Source organism: Petromyzon marinus, chromosome 37 (assembly GCF_048934315.1).
Source record: "Petromyzon marinus isolate PM22_M1 ecotype Great Lakes invasive population chromosome 37, UKy_Petmar_22M1.pri1.0, whole genome shotgun sequence".
NCBI lineage: Eukaryota > Metazoa > Chordata > Hyperoartia > Petromyzontiformes > Petromyzontidae > Petromyzon > Petromyzon marinus.
In genome coordinates this window covers 19529290-19552065 of record NC_133703.1, presented here as the reverse complement: position 1 = coordinate 19552065, position 22776 = coordinate 19529290, and the positions used below count along the sequence as shown (strand labels likewise).

The window sequence follows — 22776 nt, the reverse complement described above, 5'->3', positions numbered from 1 at the left end:
GCGTTGTACAGGAGGGGAGGGCGTTGTTTAGCCGGGACGTTTCGTAATTGTCTCGACAAATTGCTAAATCTACCGCTTAAAAAAATAACTAAAAAAACTAAATGGAGTAATGAAAGTAGGATTTTACACATCCCATCAGCCGCACGGTAAAGCCACCCCCCCCCCCCCGTGCGAGTGAGCATGTTTAACGATGGCACTGGGGCGGTTTCGGCGCGTAGCGTCTCATCAGCAGGGGCCAAATCTGGTTCGAACCGAGCGCTGATGAAGCTGCCCCGAATACTTTGCAGGCAAGAGGCCCTCCCCCCCCCCTCTCTCCCCTCCCTGTGATGTCACTGGGCCCGAGGTTCGACTCGGAGTGATCCCATCTTCGGCTGGGACGACGGGGAGATTAATGTTTGCGTTGGGGGGTCGGATGTCAGCCCTGGGCCCCCGAGGTGGTGGGGCGCGGGGTTGGTTACGTTACACGACGGTCGGTCGTGGCAGCGCGGGACACTTCACCCGTTATGTAACGCTTCGCTTGCACTCGCTCCCCGATTCTTTATTTTATTCTTTAATGGAAATTTTCGCGTCGCTTTCACGCATAGCTGCCAACGACATCGCCGCATTCCGTTCCGGGGGGGGGGGGGGGGGGGTGCTATGCTCTGAAAAAAACCGTGTGTGTGTGTCTGTGCGTGCGTGCGGAGCGGTGGCGCAGCGGTTAGCGCGCCGCGCTACGAACCCGGCGACCCGAGTTCGATTCCCGCTCGCGGCCACCAACACCCACTGACGATTAATCTCAAGCGGTGCTGGTCCTCCCCTAGGTCGACTCGGGGACCCCCCCCCCCCCACCTCGTGTGACGTTTCGGCCTTCAGAGGCGCCACTTGCTAGCAGCACTTGCCACAGCAGTCTGTTGAGGCTACACGGGGCATCTTTGTCTCGTCTGGTGGGAAGGTCCACGTTTGACCAGGACCGCACCGTGGAGCGATCGACTCTGCTGCACTGAACTCAAAACTTGCCAAGGAGGGGGTGGAGGGGGGGGCGTAGAGGTGGGGGCGCTCCTGAAATGTTATCGGGATTATCGGGATCTCAAGGGGGCGGGGAGGGACGGCGGGTGGGGGGGGGATACCCACACCCCCCCAGTGCCGCATGAAGCTAGTGCGGGGCCTGTAGCATATGTTATAAAGTGGCCCTAAACAAATATTAAAACACGCACACTTTTTACTTGCACAGTAAAGTAATTGTATTTTTTTCATTTGCTATACAGCCAGATAATACGACAAATCGCTAACCTTAAACACCCGGTCGTTCATAAAAGTTGAAGGCAGTGTAGTACTATAGTAATAGAGCAAGTGCAGAATCGCTGAACCGGAATTGATAGCTTGAAAGCATTTAGCGTGGGGCCTTTGAAAGTGCGGGCCCGTAGCTACTACTACACGTGTAGTAGCTACTGCTACACGTGTAGTAGTAGCTACTGCTACACGTGTAGTAGTAGCTACTGCTACACGTGTAGTAGTAGCTACTGCTACACGTGTAGTAGTAGCTACTGCTACACGTGTAGTAGTAGCTACTGCTACACGTGTAGTAGTAGCTACTGCTACACGTGTAGTAGTAGCTACTGCTACACGTGTAGTAGTAGCTACTGCTACACGTGTAGTAGTAGCTACTGCTACACGTGTAGTAGTAGCTACTGCTACACGTGTAGTATCATCCGGCACTGCACCCCCCTCCCCCTCCGCCTCTGGAACCTCCTCTGCAGAGGTCGCCCCCCGCTACGCCGAACGATCGACGCTCGACGCCGCTCCACCACGGAGATGCGGGGCGATGTGGGGGGCGGGGGCGGGGGCGGGGGGCGCCCGTAGGCGGATGGTCAAAGCGACGAGTCCTGGCCGGGCAGACATCGGCAGGCACTTGGCGTGGTCACTGCCCCCCCCCCCTCCCCCCCCCCCGGGCTCGGTCAGTTGCCCTATTGAGCACAGCCGCGAACCGCTCCTGATAAAGCGGTTCATTTGACCCCCTTGTCGTGAGAACACAGCAGCCACGCAGAGACGGGCCCCGGCACGGGATTGTGCCTGTCGCGTGTGTGTTTAAGAGACGCAGACTAGTACACCTATTCCAGAGCCCCCCCCCCCCCCCGTCATTATCCGTCTGGCTTCTTGCTGCGCGCCCTTGTGTCTCCCTTGCCTCTCTGTCTCACTGTGCACCGCGCGTGTCCGCGCCGAGCTGTTTGTCTCAAGCAAGCCCTGGCTGCTGACGCGAAACTGAGAAATATGCGAGATTGCTGCGGAGGTTTGTTTGCGTTGAGCCGACGCCACTGAAATGACTCGCTCCGGGAAAAAGCCGTGCGGCTGATGGGATGCGTCCAAAAAAAAAAAGAAAGCACGTGTGCCCTTTTGTTGACTTTTATTTTTTAATGCGGAGGGACAGACGATGAGAATTTGACGTGCGTTGTTTAATTATTTAATCCATCACCCACATTTAGATACGCGGCGTGTGACCTCTGACCCGTGTTTGTAGTGGTCAAGGCTGATGTGGACCATCGCAGTGACCCAGTGTTGCCACACCGGCAGTAAAAACCTGGGACTCTCTGTCCAGGAACCATAAAATGGTTTTATGAACAGAATAACTGCGAAGTTTGTGTCTGTGTGCCCGTGTGTGTTTGTGTGGAGTCGTGTGTGTGTGTGTGCGTGTGTGTTGAGGGGCACGGCGGTGCAGGTGTTAGCGCGCTGCGCTACGAACCCGGCGACCCGAGTTCGATTCCCACTCACGGTGGCGATTATCTGAACCAGTCCTGGGCCTCTCCCGAGGTCGATTCAGCCTCAAACGAGAACCTGGTGCGGTGTGTGAACATCGCCACTGGGGAGACAAAGGTGGCCGGGCATGGTGGTGGTCACTCACCAGCTCTTGTGCCGTGCCGGCCTTCATAGGTGCTCGCTAACAGCACTTGCCCCAACAGTCTGTTAAAGTTATACGGGGGGGGGGTCTTTGTTGAAGTCGTGTGTGTCTTTGTCTTTGTACGTCCGCGCGTGCCTCACCCCTTGTGGCCTCCTGCTCGTGATTCTTTGCCAAGCCTTATGGCCTCAAAGTGCACCTAGCTTGGTACAAATGCTGCTGCAAGTGTCTCAAACCGGCCAGGTGGCTCGGCGGTCGAGCAAGCGGCTCGCAATCGGAAGGTCAGAAGTTCAACTCCTGGTTGGGGGGTTGACTCAGCCCATCATCCTTCATGGGTCGATAAAATAAATACTTTGTGTGTGTGTGGGGGGGGGCGGGGGGGGTATAAACATGAGTTATTTTGTGGATGGACTTGCCGCCGTCATATGACTGTGGAATTTTCCACCAGGGGCTCAGTGCTGTAAGTAATTAGATCAGAGTACCATTGCCTCAATGCTCATTTGAGCAGGAGATCACTCTGCCTTGACTTTGGCTGCTGACTGGCCAATACTGCTGTGGATCATCATTGCGTGTGTGTGTGTGTCTAACGTCGTGTTGTCATGCTGTCCACCGGCGTGGTGAGGTATGCACGACCGCACTTCATCACGCTGTCCAACTCCATGACGCGCATCGGTAAAAAAATTGCGTCCGCACCTTGACCTGGACGTGGGCCCTCCCCTGGGTTGGTTTGGCCGTAAATGATGACTGCTGGCCACTGCACAACACCCATGCTTGCTGTCCCTGACCTTAATAGGTGCTCACGAACTGCCCTCCCCTTGACAGCCTTCAGAATGAGAATATTGTACTCATACTGGAGGAATCCGATGAGCCATGAAGCTCTTGTTCACAGATGTCCAGTCTTATGTGGCTATACGGGGGAGGAGGGAGGTGGGGGGGTTAGTGGCAACACACCTTCGTCTTGACGCCATGTTGAACTATCGATTGTTCCTCCTGCTATGCAAATTAACTCTTGCCTTGTTGACGACATTCTACCCAGAGTACTACTCGTCGGAGAGCATCCTGCGACCGAGGAGCGTATCGCACACACGGAGCAGGGACAGCCCAGGTGAGATGCTCGCGCACACACGCACACACACGCGCACCTGTACCTGCTCGCACGCACTCACCTCTGTATGGATGAGGACAAGGATTTGCATTGACGAGCAAAGGGTGCACCCGTGACGCACACGCCACGTGCTCGTGTGCGTGCGTGCGTTTACACGAATGTCAGTACTGGGGAGACAAAGGCGGCCGGGCATGGTGTTAGCCACCCACCCTTCCATGTACCGTGCCGGCCTTCATAGGTGCTGCTCGCTAACAGCACTTGCCCCAGCAGTGTGTTGAGGCTAAACGGGGGTATCTGTGCATCTTTGTGTGCGGGGAGCGGTTTTCGTCGTGGTTTGCACGTGGTGTGCTACCAGCACCACGACCCTGAGCTCTCGTAGGGTTGTTGCTAAAAAGACCTGGTCCCGACATTCAACATCATAAGCCCAACGTGTGCATCTATAAGCGCTGATTTTGGTCGTTTTTTTGTCACCTGTGCACTCGCACACTCAAATCACTCACTCACGCACCCACTCACCTACTCGCCGACTCGCTCACCAATCCACTCGCCCACTCACTCACTCCTCACTCACCCACCAATTAAATCACCCACCAACCAACTCACTCACCCACCCATCCATCCACCCACTCCTCACCCACTCGCATCGACCTACCTACTCACAAATCCACCCACCCGCCCGCGCGTAGAGGAGGCCCAGATCGCGGCGTGCAAGCCGCGCAACGCGAGCGTGGAGATCCCGCGAGCGCTGCTGGACACCTCCTCCGCCAACTTCATGCTGTGGCCGGGCTGCGTGGAGCTCCCGCGCTGCTCGGGCTGCTGCAACACGGCGGCGCGGCGCTGCACGCCGTCGCGCATCCACACACGCCAGCTCAAGGTGGGCCCCCCCCTCCTCTATGCCCCCGCGTGTGTGCGTGTGTGTGTGCGTGTGTGCGCACCGTTCCACGCGTACAACAACAGCCGTCATTCGCCACGAAGTGGCGGCAACGTCACCACGGCGCCTGTGCCAGGCCAGGTGCAGTTTTGAGGCCACGTGAAGTGTCAAAGGCTCGCGGAGGTCACGGCACAGACCCGAGGTGCCATGGGTTTGACTGACTGAGAGATGACTGGCACCGCGTCGCATACTCGGCGTTACGTACACACATGGCGTGTACAGTGGTGGCAGATAAACATTCGGGGGGGTCAGCCCCTGCAATCCCTTTGCTTTTCAAAGGGAGCCAAAAATATCCCCTCCAGAGTGTCGCCCTCCACCACCCACCACCCACCCCTTCTATCTCTTTCTTACCCGCGTGGGTGCCACGATTTCCAAATCAGCGACGACAACAAAATCAAAGGAAGATTACGCGGGGAAATTTTTTTTTTTTAAACGAAAAATAATCAAATCTTAAACCGCGCTTCGACGAGAGGGGACAAAGGAGGCGAGGGACCGTGGCCGGGCGTTTCCCTCGACTGACGTCGATCAAGGGCCACCGATTTAATCTGCAAGAGCGTCGCCGTCGTCGTCGCCGTCGCCGTCGTCGTTGGTGGCGGCGTCGGGACCCCCTTTTTTTTTGTCGTCGCGCGATTTTACTTCTCGAAAGTCGTGTTGGAGAGCGAGAGAGGGAGAGGGAGGGAGGGAGACCTTGGCTTGAAGGCGGCGACGTGACGCCGAGCGTGAGGCGGAAGCCACTGGGAAGTTGGGTTTCGAGTGTGGATTTTTGTTTACGACGCGATGTGAAGTATTTTATTCCCGGGATTTCTCTCCAACGCTTCGGATCGTTGTTACGGGACGCGACCGCGTAAGCGCGTCGTCGGCCTGATGCCACGCGGGCGCCACCTGTGGCAGGACACCCGAAAAGAATCGCGGAAGTGTCGTCACTGTAAGCGAGTGATGTCACTTCCTGTGACGTCACACTTTCGGAATACTCCGAAACAATTTTTTTCTTTTTTTCCCCCTCCCTCCCCTGATCATGGTGAAAGGTTTCGGAAAAACGCGCGTTTATTTTCGGAGCGATCGAACCACAAAAATCAACGCCCAATCGTAATCCCGATCGCGAGATGCCGGCAAACGCGTGAAATTTCTGCGATGGACGACATGTTGCCGTGTGGCGGCGGTGGTGGTGGTGGCGGCGGCGGCTAAGCTGCTGCATGTGGCTGCCTGTAATCTTGCACTGCTGTGGAGGCAGCAGCGAGGGGTTCGTGTATCATCGCACAGACGGTTGTGAAACTCCCCTCTCTTCCCGTGGCGGGCGTCGAGGAAGTGCCATACTCTGGCTCGCCAGGAGAAGGCGGTAGAGAGAAGTGGACTGATCGCCATCTGTTTCCATCTGTAAGGGGATAGCGTGCTGCTGCCGTCCCCTTCGCGCAAGGCGTGGGGTTTTCTCCCAAGTGCTCCGGTTTCCTCCACCACTTGTATAATACATATACAGCTGGTAATTAATTGGCTGCAAACATCTTAAAGTAAAAAAAATAACAATGCGGCAGGACCCGCCTGAAAATGAGCCCTATGGCTCTCCTGGTGGCGAGATGTTAACTACCTCGCCCGGTATACAGGAGGTCGTGGGTTTGATCCCAACCCTGACACCTGCTGTGTATTTGGAGTTGCGTGTTCTCCCCGTGGTTGCGTGCATTTTCTCAGGGTCCTCCGGTTCCTCCTGTTTTTCCCTTCGCATTTAGAATCAGTATTGGGCTGCTATAAATTTGCACGTGATAAGCCAGTTCGTTGAGCTATGATTTGTGATAGCCAGATTGCTTCTAAAAAAAGAGCTTTACAGCTCAGTGTGGGGGTTACGTGGTTAAAAAGTGAGTAAAATAGTAAATAGTACATAAGTACATATTCATAATAAAGGTTTTGGGTTAGATCGCGTTATTTATAAATGTGTCGTAACCCTCCACCACCCAACACGGCCAATCAGCAAAAAAAGTGTCACACTGACAAAATACAATTAGTTCACTACTTTAGCCCACCGGTGTGTTGAAGAGTGAATCCACAACATTTACAGTTTGAATACGATGTTTCGCTAGTAATTACATCCAGCATCATCGGGCAATTCGCCAGAATGGTAAAGCCCTCACTTGCTCACGGTCTTAAATAGAGCAGCAGGGTGACGTCATCATTCAACTCATTTCAGGTGCAGTAATTATATAATCGATTGCTGACCAGTCAATGGTTTTGATTAGTAATGAGTTGTAGATTAGTAATTAGTTGTAATGTGTGTTATTATGATTATATGCTACATTAGTAATCCGTTAATTAGTGTGTGTTTCCCCTATAAGGAATTGTAATATGTATTATTTAATAATACGCTTCCAAGCCGTGCTAAGCCTATAGCTATCAGAACGATTAAAGTTATAAAAACAAGAAAAGCAATAAGTACATGTGCTAAATTCTTTTAAAAAGTGATAGTATAATTGCGTGAGACCACACATGGAGAGGAGAGGTGACTGGGAGGGTAGGGGAGGGGGTACGGAATGATTGGTGGGACGTCGTAGGCCGGTCTCATGCGGAGTCGGGAATGTCACGGCGGGAATGTCCCCTGGAATGTTCGTGCCTCCGGGTCGCCCAGGAACACTTCTGTGAGCGGGCGTGAGCGAGTGAGTGTGCATGAGCAAGGAACTGATTTATCAATTAAAACTTTAAAACGGATGCTCTAGGATTAGTGTGGTTGGCATGGGCCCTGGTGCAAGAAATACAACTATTTGGGCCTCTCCTGTCCAATCTCTCCTCACTCCCGCCCTCCCATCTTCGTAGCCCAGCGCCTGAACCCCTCTCGTAGGTGCCAGTGGCAATTGCACCGCCTGCACACTCGGTCGTTGGCAACGCCCGTGGCTTGCGATGTGCTCACGACAGCCGCGGCGGCGGCGGCGTGGAGATCGATCATGAGCGATTCGTTCAAAAAAGGCGACGTGCGTGACACGGTATCCTGCATTCATACGTAGGCCGGCAGAGTGGTTCAAAAACTCCAGGAAAGAGCACGGGAAAAATAAAAACAAGAAAAGCAAGAAACAATACCAACGAGAAGGCCCCACCCCCCCCCCCCCCCGCCAAAAAAAAAACGAGACGACCAAAAACTCACGAGACCGATTCCTGAATCTAATCCTGGCTCCCAAATGATGGTAATCCATTGCATCCGCAGACGTCGGTTTTTGTTACAGTTTGCGCGGTGCTGCCGGTTGCTTAATCTCAGGCGAAGCAGTCCGGAACATTCCGGTACAGTCCGGTACAGTCCGGTACAGTCTGGAATATTCCGGTACAGTCCGGAACATTCCGGTACAGTCTGGAGCGCTGTCCCGGGATTTATTTTGACGCCCGGCCAAATCAATATCGACTTATTTTTTTACATTTTACCCGTTCATTGCATTACGTTCATTTACGTTCCAATAATATAGAAAAAGTATTATTGATAGGCGACCTGTAGTGGTAGTGCCTTACGTCGGGCGAGATGAGCAGCTGGCTGGGTTGGTGGGTGGGTGGTTGTGAGCAAGGTGGGAGGGCTGGGTGGGTGAGTTGCTGGGTGAGGTGGGTCGCTGGGTGGCTGGGTGAGGTGGCTGGGTGGGTGGATGGCTGGGTCGTTGGCTAGATCAGCAGCTGGCTGGGTTGGTGGGTGGGTGGTTGGGAGTAGGGTGGGAGGGATGGCTGGGAGGCTGGGTGGGTGGGTTGCTGGGTGAGGTGGGTCGCTGGGTGGGTGGGTGGATGGCTGGGTCGTTGGCTAGATCAGCAGCTGGCTGGGTTGGTGGGTGGGTGGTTGTGAGCGCGGTGAGAGGGATGGTTGCGAGGCCCGCTGAGTGGGTTGGGAGTGCTGGGGCATATCTGTCGTGCCATGCTGACGGTTGCCGTACCAACAGCGGGGACAAAAGACGATTCACCACTCTGCCCGGAAGCCTCTCCACCTCACAGACAGGCATCGTGGGTGGGTGCCAGCCGCGTGCTGGGCTCGTGTGCTGGGCTCGTGTGCGTGTGTGGCAGGGCGCTTGATATCAATCAATTAATTCATGTGTAATTAATTAATTATTACCCCCCCCTCCCTCCCCGCCTCCACGTTTCTGTTAAAAGTCCTGAAGCCAGCAGCTGCTGTGTGGGCCTCCGCTGTAGTAGCGCTGCGAGGGGCCGTTCTTCTTCTTCTTATCTTTCTTCATTCTTTCGTAGATGCGGAGCAACGACTACAATTTGACATTGTAAGTTGGGTCAAGCCCCGACAGGCGCGACATGGAGACCAGCGGTGCGTATCGACGCCGCGATGTCGTGTCTGGGGATTGGGTCGCATTGCGGCGATCTGCGTCGTGTTGTGGATGAGCCACCACGACGATGGGTCGCCACGATGATGGGTCACCACGACGATGGGTCACCACGACGATGGGTCACCACGACGATGGGTCACCACGACGATGGGTCACCACGACGATGGGTCACCACGACGACGATGGGTCACCACGACGATGGGTCACCACGGCGATGGGTCACCACGATGATGGGTCACCACGACGACGATGGGTCACCACGACGATGGGTCACCACGACGATGGGTCGCCACGACGATGGGCCGCCACGACGACGATGGGTCACCACCATGATGATGGGTCACCACGACGATGATGGGTCACCACGACGATGATGGGTCACCACGACGATGGGTCACCTGGACGATGGGTCACCACGGCCGCACCGCTACCGGAGCGTTTTTAAGTCCTCCATCTTGCGCATCAGGGCATCGTCCGCGCATCTTTTTGCCGGCTTGTGATTTGTGCGGCGGACAATCGTGATGATGATGATGCGGCCAAGGACGAAGGGCCGTTGAGTCGCCACGACGATGGGGCCAGGGGGTCGCGCGTCTCCTCGCCGGCGCCCAGCCCGCCTCGGTTCCCTCGCGCGGGGCCGAGTTGAGCGGCCCGAGTTGAGCGGCCCGAGTTGAGCGGCCCGAGTTGAGCGGCTTCGCCATAGGGGCGCTTGAGAGCTCGAATCCTGGCCGCGGTCACGCCGAGACTCTACCCGTCATCCCTCCTGAGGAGTTGGTACCAAAAACATTGTGAACGCCACCCTCGTGATTGTTCTATAGAGAGACTCACCCCCCCCCCACCCCCCAACCCCACTCCTGCCATAGGAATGTGGAATTTCCACCACTGGCTCAGGGTTGAGCACGAAATGCGCGTTTTTTGTTGTTGCGAGAATTCACTTAAGGTTTGTGTTTGACTCGTAAGTAGACTCATTGTTTTTGGTTGAGGCCACACCGCACAAGTAAATTATTCTATGTTTCTCTCTCTCGCTTGTGACCTCCGTGGATACGCAACGGGTTATCAAGAACAACAACAAAGAGTCTGGTACGGACGTTTCGATTGGTGGTGACAACCACCAGCATCGGCATCGTTGTCATCATCATCGTCGTCATCGTCATGATCGTCATCGTCAACGTCGTCATCGTCGTCATCAGGCCATTTGTAGGATGCGAAGCGATCTCGCTTGACCACTTTTGTTTATTTTGTAGGGTGGTGGAGGGTGTACGACACACGGTGGCGTGTGACTCTTCGCGCAGCGATTTGATGCCCCGCATCCTCCCCTCCCGACCCCCCCCCCCCCCTCACAAAATGTTTCAATTATGAATTGTAATATCGACCGTGAAAGTTCGCGCGTTAGCTTGTTGCTGTTTTGCTTGTGCGGTGGCCCAAAACGCCAGGCGGCCAGCAACAAGCAGCACGATCGCAGTGGTAATTATCTGAGAATCGGAGTGCGCGTCTGTGACCTCTGCCCCCACCGGCCCACTGCCCTGCCCCCAACCCCGGCCGCCTCTGAATGCCGTGATTTATATTTTCTTCTTCTTCTTATGCCCGGGTGTCATCGTGGGTCAGTGTGTGTGCGCGCGACGATCAATCAGGAGGTCACGGGGGGTTCACATCCCAGTCGGGGGTCGACTCGGCTCATGGTCGTCGTCGTCGTCGCCACCACCGCGGCTCGCGCTGCTGTTGCTGCTCCTGGAGACGGCGAGATCGATGGTCGATGTTCGGTCGCCGCGTCGATGGGACACCCATCGCGATTTCTCGCTCAACCGAGTCGGGCCGCGTGTCCGCTGCTCCTCGACGCGGTCGCCTGCCGGCTTGACCACCAGAGTAGTGAGATTGTCGCTGTTGCTCTGCATCTACATCAGCCGTCGTACGAAAGAAGAAGATGATCATCACCATCCCTCGGGGGGTGGGGGGGTCACAGATGAGAACCGATCTGTGTGTGGTGTGTGTGGGGGGGGGGGAGGTGCACTGCCACCCTGGTGGAGTGGAGGGTTTTGGCCCAGGGGTTGGCAACCAAAGTAACAAGCAGATGCCATTTTTGTTCGAATTCGATACTAGACTCAATATTTCAAGAGCGTGTGAATGCATCCGTGCGTACGCCACGTCACGCCACGTCACGCCACGTGACGAAGCGGTCCGTTAAAGAGCGCGGCTGGGCACGAGCGATTTCCCACACATCGAGATGGACGAGGCTGAGTGTGAGAGCCACTGCACCCCCGATCCAATTCACTCGAACACTCACTGGGTCAAGCAGCAGTCGCTCAAATCACCAACTCATCCGCTCGCTCGCTCACTCATTCACCCATCCACTCACCCTCCAACTCACTCAACCCCCCACCCACCCACTCGCTCACTCATTCAGCTATCCATTCACCCACTCGCACACACGCGCACCCTCTCACTCACTTGACCAACGCTCGCTTCCCAACCCACTCGCTCACTCAATCATTCACTCGCCCACCCGACATTACTCGCTCGCCTGCGCACTCCGCACCTCTTGACAACCTCACGTGTTGCCTCGTTTGGCAACACGTGACTCATCGCCCGGGCTTGTCCGCACGTGATGTCGCACGCGGCATCCCAGAAGACGTCACACGCACGTGCACGCAGCACAGAGCACTCTCTGTTTCATTCCTTATCCCCCCGGGTCCTCAATGGGCGCCCGCGTGGTCACACCCAAAGGGTCCCATTTCATCCGCCCAGTCATTCTTTTGTTCGTTCGTTACGTTTTGTCGTCGTTCAGTCGGGGCGCAGGGCGTGTCACGTGGGGGGTTGATGCAGGACCCCCCCCCCCCATCCCCCGCCGCTCTGTACCGCGAGCACGGCCGCCTTTATCGCTGAAATTGAGCACTTCCGCGGACAGGCTCGGTCCCGCTGAGCTTCGGAGATGTGACGAGGTGGAGAATCGATCTGGTCTCACCTGGCCGCTGTTGGGCGGATTGTCGAGGCGCAGCCCCGCAAGTGGCTTTGCTCGCGCTACTGCCAGCGGAAGGGGCCTCTCCGCTGGAGGAAGCTCGAGAGAGAGAGCCCCCTCGAGTCGAGCGTGTTTGGCCTACTCTTCTTCCATGCTCGGCAGGACGTGTGGGGAGAGGTGGGGAGTACTGCCCTACACTTTACCCCCACCACGCGCGACCTGCCGATGGACCATTTGCGGTGCACACGTTTATCCGCCAGGGTGGCAGCGTGCCCCCGCAGATCTGTGATTTCCCCCCCCCACACCCCCCATGGATGGAGTTGATGGTGATCATGAGCCGAGTTTACCCCCGACTGAGATGTGACACCCCCCCCCACCACCCCCTTCACGACCTCCTGATTGATCGTCGCGCGCACACACTGACCCACGGCGACACCCGGCCACAGGAAGAATAAAATATAAATCACGGCATTTGGAGGCGCCGAGGGGGTGGCTTGGAGGTCAGGGACGCTGAGCCGGGAGACCGCCGGCACCCTGGGTTCGAATCCGGGTTCCGGCCGCTGCCGGCGATTAAACCGAGCTCCCAAGTTGATGGACTAAGCTCGGTCACCAGTGACTGGCACAGAGATCCATCGACTTACACGGGAACCTGTGGACTTACACAGATACCTTTAGAGTCACACAGAGATGCATACGCTGACGTAGACCAAGTGGTGATTAAACCGGGTTCTCAAGCATAGCGAGTTGGTGGTCTCAGCCCGGCCCACCGGTGGCTGCACAGGAAAAAGAAAAACCCAACGCGTTGGATTTTTGTTGTGCGATTTACGTCGCCCTATTCGCTCGCTCGCCCGCTCAATAAACCCGCCGCTTGTGCTCTGCGCTTGGCCCGCGTGCAGGTGGCCAAGATCGAGTACACGCGCAAGAGGCTGCGCATGAAGGAGGTGCTCGTGAAGATGGAGGAGCACCTGGAGTGCCGTTGCGAGTGCGTGCCCGAGACGGCGTGCGGAGACCTGGAGGGTGAGTGACTCGCTCGCTCACTCACTCGCTCGCTTACTCGCTCGGCCGCTCACTCACCCATCCGCTGGTTCACTCGCCCACGCGCTCACTCACTCACCCGACCGCTCAACTGCTCACTCACCCGCCTGCTCACTCGCTCGCTCACCCGTCTGTTCGCTCACTCGCTCGCCCATCTCACCCGCTCACTCACTCGCCCACCTGCTCATCCGTTCACTCACTCACCCGTCCGCTTGCTCACTCGCTCACGGCGCGAGTAACCCCACCCACCTGCACGCAGTCGGCCCAGGGGTGGTGCTCATTGCGGCGCTTCGGGACCCGAAATCCAGCAGCCCGCCCCAGTGAATACCGCGGTGCGCATTAACTCAACCTTGTCCCAAAGTTGCCATAACGTTGGCCCAACGTTGCATGTTTACTGGGCATTTCCTGATCTCCGAAACGTTCTGTGCCCACAGTCTACGACAGGGACGCATGCAAGTGTGTGCCAGCGCGCCGCAAGAAGAGGAGGCGCCAGCTGTGTCAAGACCACATGGGCCCCAAGGGTGAGTGTGTGGCACCGCGACAGGTGCCAAGCCAGCCCTGGCACGCAGCACTCCGCTCGGACAGAACCGCAGAACACCACGCGGACAGCACCGCTGCACACTGCTGCGGACAGAACCGCAGAAGGCAGAACCACAGAACACCACACGGACAGAACCGCAGCACAGTGCTGCGGACAGAACCGCAGAAGGCCGAACCACAGAACATCGCGTGGACAGAACCGCAGAAGGCAGAACCGCAGAACGCCACGTGGACAGAAACGCAGAACACAAAGCGGACAAAACCGCAGAAGGCAGAAGCGCAGAACGCCACGTGGACAGAAGCGCAGAACGCCACGTGGACAGAAGCGCAGAACGCCACGCGGACAGAACCGCAGAACGCCACGTGGACAGAACCGCAGAACGCCACGTGGACAGAAGCGCAGAACGCCACGTGGACAGAAGCGCAGAACGCCACGCGGACAGAACCGCAGAACGCCACGTGGACAGAACCGCAGAGGACAGAACCGCAGAACGCCACGCGGACAGAACCGCAGCACACGGCTGCGGACGGAGCAAATGCCTTGGAGGATTCCCCGTCGGGCATGGCGCATGCGCTGCTCGCAAAGCGCGCGGTGTGAACGTCTCTCGCGCCCCTGCTGGGCCGTAACGGAGTCGGCGTGGCGCAGAGAGATATTCGGTACCCAAGGGGTGGGTTGGCAAACGCGGAGCGGCGGATATGGGGCCATCTGTTTAGTACGTACGCATGGAGGGGGGGTTAACCCAAATGCGTACGCGTGCGTATGGGGGGGGGGGTCTACTGACAATGTACGCATAGGAAACGGGGGGGGGGGGTGAAGCCTCGATAATAATTTGTCTGCATTGGCCTTCAAAAATGAGATAGAGTCCGTTAATATTATTAATCCTTGATCGTTTCTGCGTGGATTAAATATCGTCCGTTCTATAGAATTCGGGGGGGGGGGGGTGTGTGTAAAAAGTCCGCGTGCGTACAGGGAGGGGGGGGGGGGAGGGCTCAAGTTGTTGACAGATTTGTGCGTACCTACTCAATGGATGGCCCATAACCGCGTCGTGGGGGATGTACACGGGGTCCTCCCGGGGTGGGGAACCTGAGGCCTTGGGAGTCGCCGCGTGGCTCTGGAAGGACCGACGCTTCGTGACGCGTTCATTCTCACGAATGCGCAACGGCGTGGCGTGCTCACCGCGTGCATCGCGCGGCGCTTGCAAAGATGTGGCCTTGTGTTTTGTTGCCGTTCGTTTACCCAATGCGACCAAACGAATGTCTCTTCTTGTTACGATTGGTTGCGTGGCGAATGTAAGTGGACGACGACGATGATTGTCGTGGCAATCTCCGGGAGATGTCGGTACGACGTCGAGCGCCGGCATCGCCATCCACCGTCGGTGGCACCGCACCAACGAGTCGCGTCCCTGAAACCCCCCCCCCCACCACCGCCTCTACCCCCCCCCCCAAACCCTTCGTGGCACCAACCAAACTGGAGGGTCCGGCAGGGGAGATTTTTCATTTTTGAAAAAAGTGGCGCCGCTGCTGCTGCTGCCACTGCTGCTGCTCCTGCTGCTGCTCCTGCTGCTACCACTGCTGCTGCCGCTGCTGCTCCTGCTGCTGCTGCCGCTGCTGCCGCCACCGCTGCCGCCACCGCTGCCGCTGCTGCTGCCACTGCCTGGCGCCTGGCACTGCGAGCGGTGCTGCTCTAGCGAGAGAGAATTCCGAGATTTGCCGGTGGCCACCTAAAACTTTCGGTGGTGGCAGCGGTCCGGAGTCGGGGGATAGTAGGGGGGGCTGGGGGGTTGTGGGGAGGGGGGCACGGGGACATGGGTGTTGGGGCAGTGCCGGATGATCCTCGTAGCAAAAGTAGCTACATATGTAGCTACGGGCCCCGTATTTTCAAGAGCCCTGCGCTAAATGCTTTCAAGCTATCAATTCCGGTTGAGTAATTCTGCACTTGCTCTATTACTATAGTACTATACCGCCTTCAACTTTTATGAACGACTGGGTGTATAAGGTTAGCGATTCGTCGTATTATCTGGCTGTATAGCAAACGAAACATTACAATTACTTTACTGTGCAAGTAAAAAAACATGTATTTGAATATTTACGTGTTAATTTTCAATTTTGGGCCCTTTTATAATAACATATGCTACAGGCCCCGCACTAGCTTCGTCTGGCACTGTGGGGGGTTGGGGGGTGGTGTACGGATACATCGCCGCGTCGACTGGAGTCGTTGACCCGTTGATATTCCCCCTCTGTCTTGTGGCGTTGGTGTAGCCTAGCGGTGGTGGCTGTTTGGGTGTGGGGGCTGCCATGCCAGGTAATGGTTGTGAACCACTGGGTTAGGTGACGCTGCTGCTGCTGCTGGTGGTGGTGGTGATTGGCGATGACCCAGATGTCCGCACGCCAGACACACACAGAGAGAGAGCGAGATGGAGAGACCGATGGAGGCCTTCCTGGATAGGTAAATTGTGGCATTGAGAGGTATTAATTGATTGATTTTATGTGCTCAGCATGATAATTTATTTACGTATTTAGATATGTACGTGTGCGTTGAACTTCTGCGTCTGCGTGTGTGTGTGTCTGCGTGTGTGTGTGTCTGCGTGTGTGTCTCGGTCTCCCTGCAGGTGTCAGGAGGAGATGAGGCCCGTGGTGACCGGCGTGGCCTCCGCTACAGAGACCCCCCCCCCCCCCACCTCCTGCCCGCGTTAATTGTATTATTGCAATATATATTAATAATGTTTCACAATTTGTATTGTATTGCTACTATTAATATGAATGATGACGATGAAGACGACGATGATGATGACGTCAATGGCGATGTTATTGCTTTGGAAGACGACAATGTGCGACGCTGAAGCGATTTTGCGGGCGGCGCGGTTTTGTCGAGGGATGCGGCGAGTCAGCCTGGAGAGAGGTGTGGGATTGAGCGGGATTGACTGGGATTGCGTAGGATTGTGATGGTGTGGGATTGAGTGGGATTGCGTTGGATTGAGTGGGATTGCGTAGGATTGTGATGTGGTGTGCGATTGTGTGAGATGGGGGAAGTTCGGTGTGACATCGTGTGATATGGTGCTGAAATGTCGTGAAATGTGACCTTGGAGCATCTCAACTCCATCAGTCTGGGTCTCATCTTTCACACAACCACGAACGGACGGCCTTTGACGGCAATGAGCAGAACACTCGCGGATAATGACGTAAACAAATTTTGACCAAATGTTTAAATTATTATATTATTTTTCGTGTTGTTGGAGTGTTCGAAATGTTCATGTGCATGCACGTGTGTTTGTCATCACCTAGGTCGACTCGGCTTTAACTGGTGCGGTGTGTGTAAACATCAGCACTGGGGAGACAAAGGTGGCCGGGCGTGGTGCTGGCCACCCACCCCCTCATAGGTCCACCGTGATCGCTCTCAGCGCTTTCCCTCAACGGGCTTTTGTTTAAAGGCTAAAATGGGGATCTTTGTCTTTATCAAGGTTGATGACTTATAAAGATCCCCCATATATCCTTCACATGCCGTCGGGGCAAGTGCTGTTAGCGAGTAGCACCTACGAAGGCAGGCACACGAGGTTGTGGGTTGCCAGCACCACGCCTCACCGCCTTTGTCTCCTCCCCAGCGGCGATGTTTTACTCCACACCGCTACACCATTTGAGGCTGAGCAGACCTAGGCGAGCCCCAGGACCGGTTCACATAATCGTCACCGGTGTTGGCGGCCGTGAGCGGGAATCGGTCTCGGGCTGCCGGGTTCGTAGCGTAGCGCAGCGCTAACCACGTGCGCCACCGCTCTCCATGACACATGTATACACACACACGTGGGTTGCGTGGTGAAGCGGTTGATGTTTTGAGAATCGGGAACGCTGTGTTTGTACCTCGGTGAGAGCCCCCGTGAGACAACGCGTATCCCCCCTTTTCATGCAATACTCATTCATTACCGTTCTAATAATATTGTTCTTGTATATTTCAATGTAGTCGCTGTTTTAACGTTATTCCTGTGTTATGGTATATTATCACGTGATTGATGTGTTTTAAGGTTTCGGCGTTAAACCGAGCCGGGTATACTTTGGTGCTACGTGTTTTCGATATATCCCGTTCTCAAAACCTTTCTGACCGTACATCACGCCTGCGCAGGTGTGTGTGTGTGTGCGCGCGCGTGTACATTTGTGTGTGCATACGTTTGTGTATATGGGGGAACGGTGGCGTAGCGGTTAGCGCGCTGCATTATACAAACCCGCCGTTTCCCGATCTGAACTGCTTCCGGGGCCCCCCCCTGGGTCGACTCAGCCTTAAATGAGTACAGGAAGTACCTGGTGCGGTGTGTTTGTGTGTAAACATCAGCACTGGGGAGACAAAGGCGGCCGGACATGGTGTTCGCCACACCACCCAGCTCATAGGTGCGCTCGGTAACGGTACTTGCTCCAACCCTCCGAAGAGGCTATACCGTGGGGAGTCTTTGTGTACGTGCGTGTGTGGAGGAGCGGTGGTGTAGCGGTTAGCGCGCTGCGCTACGAACTCGGCGACTCGGTTTCGATTCCCGCTCACGGCCAACACCAGTGACGATTATCTGAACCGGTCCTGGGCCTCCCCTAGGTCGACTCGGCCACAATTGAGTACCTGGCGCGGTGTGCAAACATCTCCACTGGCAAGACAAAGGCGGCCAGGCGTGGTGCTGGCCACCCACCCCGCCCCCCTCGTGTACCGTGCCGGCCTTCAAAGGTGCTCGCTAACAGCACTTGCCCCAACAGTCTGTCAAGGCCGTACGGGGGGATCTTTGTCTTTGTTTGGACACATTCTTTACCCGTCCCCATTCTCCCCGGCGACATTGACCCCCTGCGGACGTCTTCACGCCGCGCTACCAATACACGTGAATCGTGCTGCTCGTACGCTCCCACCGGAATGTTGCGAAGCGATGGTATTTAAAATAAAAAAAACCTCCCACGTGCGTGACGACGATCGTACGTCAACCGAGTCAATCGGCCGATAACGCAAATCCTCGTTTTTTAAAAAAAAATCTGAAACGGTGTCGCAGCGTCCCATTTTGCGCGCTTCTGGCCCCGAGTCGAGCCCTCTTATTGCGTTCGTCCGCTCGTCGTGTTCGAGATGTGAGCCTTTTATTTTTTGTGTATCGTTCGTTGTTCTTCACCCCCCCCCCCCCCACCGGCACCATCCGATCAGCGCGGGTGGCTACGTACGGTGCGAAAGACGTTAAACGTGCGTGCACGCAACGCATTGCAACGCATTGCAACGCAATGCATTGCAGCGCACGCAATGCGTTGCAATGCATTGCGTGCGCGCGTGCAGAGGCCGTCCAAGCTGCGCCGGTTGACATCCAGCACGGGCGTTTAGCCGATGATCGCCAAGTAGGGCGATACCCGCGGCGGCACCGCCGCTCCAAACCACGCCGGCCATCACCGTCGGCTTGCATTGTCGGCGGCTCGCCGCGAGACGAAGGAATGGTCGCAGTGGGCAGTGCACCACCCTGTGTCGGGCGCGTCGTGGGCCCGCAAGAGGCGATGTCAACTGTCGCAGCCACTACACTCGCTCCTGATTGGTCTCATTTACTCGTTGATGCCACGGAGGGACAGATATTATCGTACACGCGTTGTGGTTTTTTTGTCCAAACCGCGTCGCTTGCGTTGTAATCCTGCCAACGAATTCGCAATGCATAAGCCGAAATGAGCCGAATTATACACGGACAGCCAAAAAGTATAACCGCGATGCGCGGGTGTTTTTTTATATGCTGGTGCAGTCATTGGTAACTGGGCAGATGCCACGAACTTAGCTCCCGCTTCGGAAGGCCCTCTTCGATGGCAACTTGGTCCACGTGAATATTTACATCGACGGGAGGTGTCGTTGACAAAGGGCACATTAGTCCTCTGTGCGGGTCAGTGGCTCTCTCCGTAGAGAGAGCCACTGACAATTGGTCGCCCGAGCTAGTACCGTAAACTGGACGCATATCGGGGGAACCCGGCTGAAACATCACGGGTGGAACAATCCCCCAGATATCGAACCCATCATCTCGACAGGTCTCGGCTGGTGATCGAAACAACACCCGTTTACTTAAGAAAAGCCCACATTGAGGCGGAGGATTCTTTTTTTTTGCAGGAGGGGGTCCTGCTTTGAGACGTTTCGCCGGCATATACATCAGCACTCGGGAGGAAAGTGGAGCAACCCGGAGGAAGGTAGTCAACATCTCGCAGTGGTGAGATGTTGACTACCTCGCCTGGTGTACAGGAGGCCGGTGGGTACGATCCAGACCCTGACGCCTGCTGCGGTATATTTGGAGTTTGCGTCTCTCTCCTGTGGTCGCGTGGATTTTTCTCCGGGTCCTCCAGGTTTTCCCTCGACATTTACAATCAATGTCACGCGTTTAGAGTATTTGGCTGCTATCAATGTCCATATCATTTGTGATAGCCAGGTCGCTTCTGAAAAAAAACAAGTTTAATATATATAGCTCAGTGGACCTTACCTGGTAAAATAAAAACAAAGTTTACTTTTCATTAAACAAAACCCGGCGGGAGAACATACAAACGCCACACAGACGGAGCGCCCGAGTACGGAATCGACAGCCAGGGGCCCTGCCTTACCAACAACCGCACCGTCAAAAACCGCCACCGCCGCCACCACTGCCGCAATCACCACCGCCGCCACCACCAACCACCGCCGCCGCCACGGCCGCTGCGTCTCTGCCAAACTTTGCCAAATCGTCGTCGTAGGCGAACGCGGCCAGGGTTTCGATCTCGCCAACTGCTCTTGGCACGGCGGTGGTGACGGCGGTGGCTGCGGCGACCGCCGTCGTGGCGGCATCTAGGGGAGGAGTGGAGGGGAGGGGAGGGAGGGAGGGGTGGGGGTCGCGTTAAATCTAAAGACTCGACACGGGGTTCGTCGCGCCGTTCGCGCGATTCCGTGGGGAGCCTCGAGCGATATCCGCACGCGCGCATTTTCGCGTCGCCTTTTGGAGCGAAGTCGTCGTTTACGCGTCGCCGTCCCATGATTGCCAACTCCTCGTGGTAAACGTTTGGCACTTACCAAGTCGGCGAAGAAGATGATGACGACGAGGATGATGATGGTGATGGATCTGAAGACAACGACGACGTCAAGTTGTTTTCCCAGCCTGCTTCACTCATGACCCCTCGTCGTGGTCAGCTGATGATGATGGCACATGGACTGCAAGGGTTAAGGAAGATGATGATGATCATCATGATTGATGATAACAATGACGAGACAGCGTCAATATCTACTTGTGGTGATCTTCACGGACAGTTGTGTGTTTTTTTGTTATTGTTATCGTGGCCAGCTGATGATGGACTGCAAGGGCGATGTTGAACCTGGAAAGCCCCGATAATTCTGCCAAGATGAGCACATTGTTGCGTGCAACCCAGGCGTGACATCGAGAACGTGCCGGGAAGAGACGCTCAACGCGAAGAGCTTGCACCACCCACACAGGGACACTGGGACAGGACACGGAGACGGGACACAGAGACAGACCCACGTGCCGCGGACAGTGGCGTGCAGATGAAGACGCGCAAGGAGACTCCAGCGTGCGACCTCTGCGATCGAGAACGTTTGAAGGAGAGCTGCTGCTGGCGTTTGTTGGATTATTGTTGTCGTTTGCTTTCGTTGCTGCGCGCGATTTTTGTTTTTGTTTATTTTTTTGCGTTTGTTTATAATAACCTTTGAGTTACTTTTTGTTGTTGTTCAGTTCGTATTTTCACTCGGTCCGTTTCGCCGTGTAGCAAACAACACAACTATACAGTGTGTGTGTGTGTCATTTGCGTTGTCTCCGTTGGGAGCCCTCTCGCCTGGGTTAAATAAAAAGGAGCTGAACTGAGATGATGGCTTTGTGGAAGTCTCCCTCCTTCCCCCTCCCTGCCCCCTCCCTCCCTACCCCACTCCCCTCTCTCCCCCCTCCCTCCTTACCCCTCACTCCCCGATTGTGAGATGCGATTTTCATGATCTACGCAAATCCAATGTGCTTCAAAAAAACGTTAACACTTATATGGGGCTCGCTTTTTTAAAATGGAAAAAGAACGGATACTAATACACGGTAACATTATAATAAATGTGCGTCAATAACTTCAAAAGTTGAAAGAGTCTCCGCTTGTTCGCCATCATTGTCAACGCATTGCCTGGAATCTTCTCCAGGTGCTCTTCAAGAGCCCGGGAGGCAGCAACACATGTGACGTGATGTTGTTGCAAAATTCTCCGAAGTGTTAACAATTTTTTGAAGCAACCTGTTTAATCATTTAGTCTATTTTTTTTTACTAGCGAGGGTTGCTGCTGCTGTGATGCCATGGTTAGCACACTGCACTTTGCAACGCAGATATGGCCGGTTCGATCTCCCGGAATGGCAGTGCAAACAATGGGCACGTTCCTTAACCCCCCCCCTCCCCCCGACTCCACAATGGGCCAACATCACCACCACATCGGAAAACTCCACCACACACAAACGCACTACCCCCCCACCACCCCCCGTTACTGTTCCCACACCTACAATGGTAAGCGACGTTTTTTTTGTGTTTTACGACTGTTTTTTTATTATTATTACCACTACGATTATTATTATTATTACATTCAAACTATAGGGCTCTAGGCTTTCTTTCCGGAATTGCCCCCGCGTTTACGCCGCCGCTTAAATGTCACCCGTTTATGGGCCATGAAATTACCGCCCCTAATATCATTGGAACGCGAGAGGAGTGCGGCCTGCGTCGTGTTTACCCCCCCCCCCCACCACATCCACAGCCACCCTCGGCCCGCTCTCCCCTCCATTCACCTCCTCCTCGCCGCGTTTGTGCAGTTTCGCTGTTGTTGTCGAAGTCCACGCCTTCTGTAATCAACGCGGATAGGCTCTCAACATTGCTTTGCTTCGGTCAGGGTTGGCTGCCCGGCCAAATTACATCACGGACCGAATGGGGGGGGGGGGTGGTGGTGGTGAAAGCGGTGGGGGGAGGGAAAGGACCGTGAGAAAAATATAAACAGGGGAGCGGGAGGGGGGGGGTTCACCTATTTCTCTTTGGCACAACCACCCTGGGCGGTTTATATTTACATTGGATAATCGCCATGCGCTCAAATGTCACGATGCC

The 22776-nt window shown here is 55.5% G+C and overlaps 1 protein-coding gene across 3 annotated transcripts in view; it reads left to right on the top strand.

Annotated features, from left to right (window-relative positions):
• The window catches only part of LOC116949539 (platelet-derived growth factor subunit A-like), a 49712-nt gene extending 28188 nt beyond the window's left edge, over window positions 1-21524 (top strand). The window contains exons 3-7 of one of the 3 annotated variants that reach the window (XM_032966955.2): window positions 3906-3974; window positions 4661-4848; window positions 13035-13155; window positions 13608-13694; window positions 16323-21524. In XM_032966955.2, coding sequence (XP_032822846.1) covers window positions 3906-3974; window positions 4661-4848; window positions 13035-13155; window positions 13608-13694; window positions 16323-16339 — 482 coding nt within the window. In that variant the 3' untranslated portion in view covers window positions 16340-21524. Of the gene's footprint in view, window positions 1-3905; window positions 3975-4660; window positions 4849-13034; window positions 13156-13607; window positions 14647-16322 lie in introns of those variants that run through there. The other 2 variants (XM_076072403.1, XM_032966954.2) reach the window with 2 other exon arrangements.
• Window positions 21525-22776: the final 1252 nt, after the last annotated feature.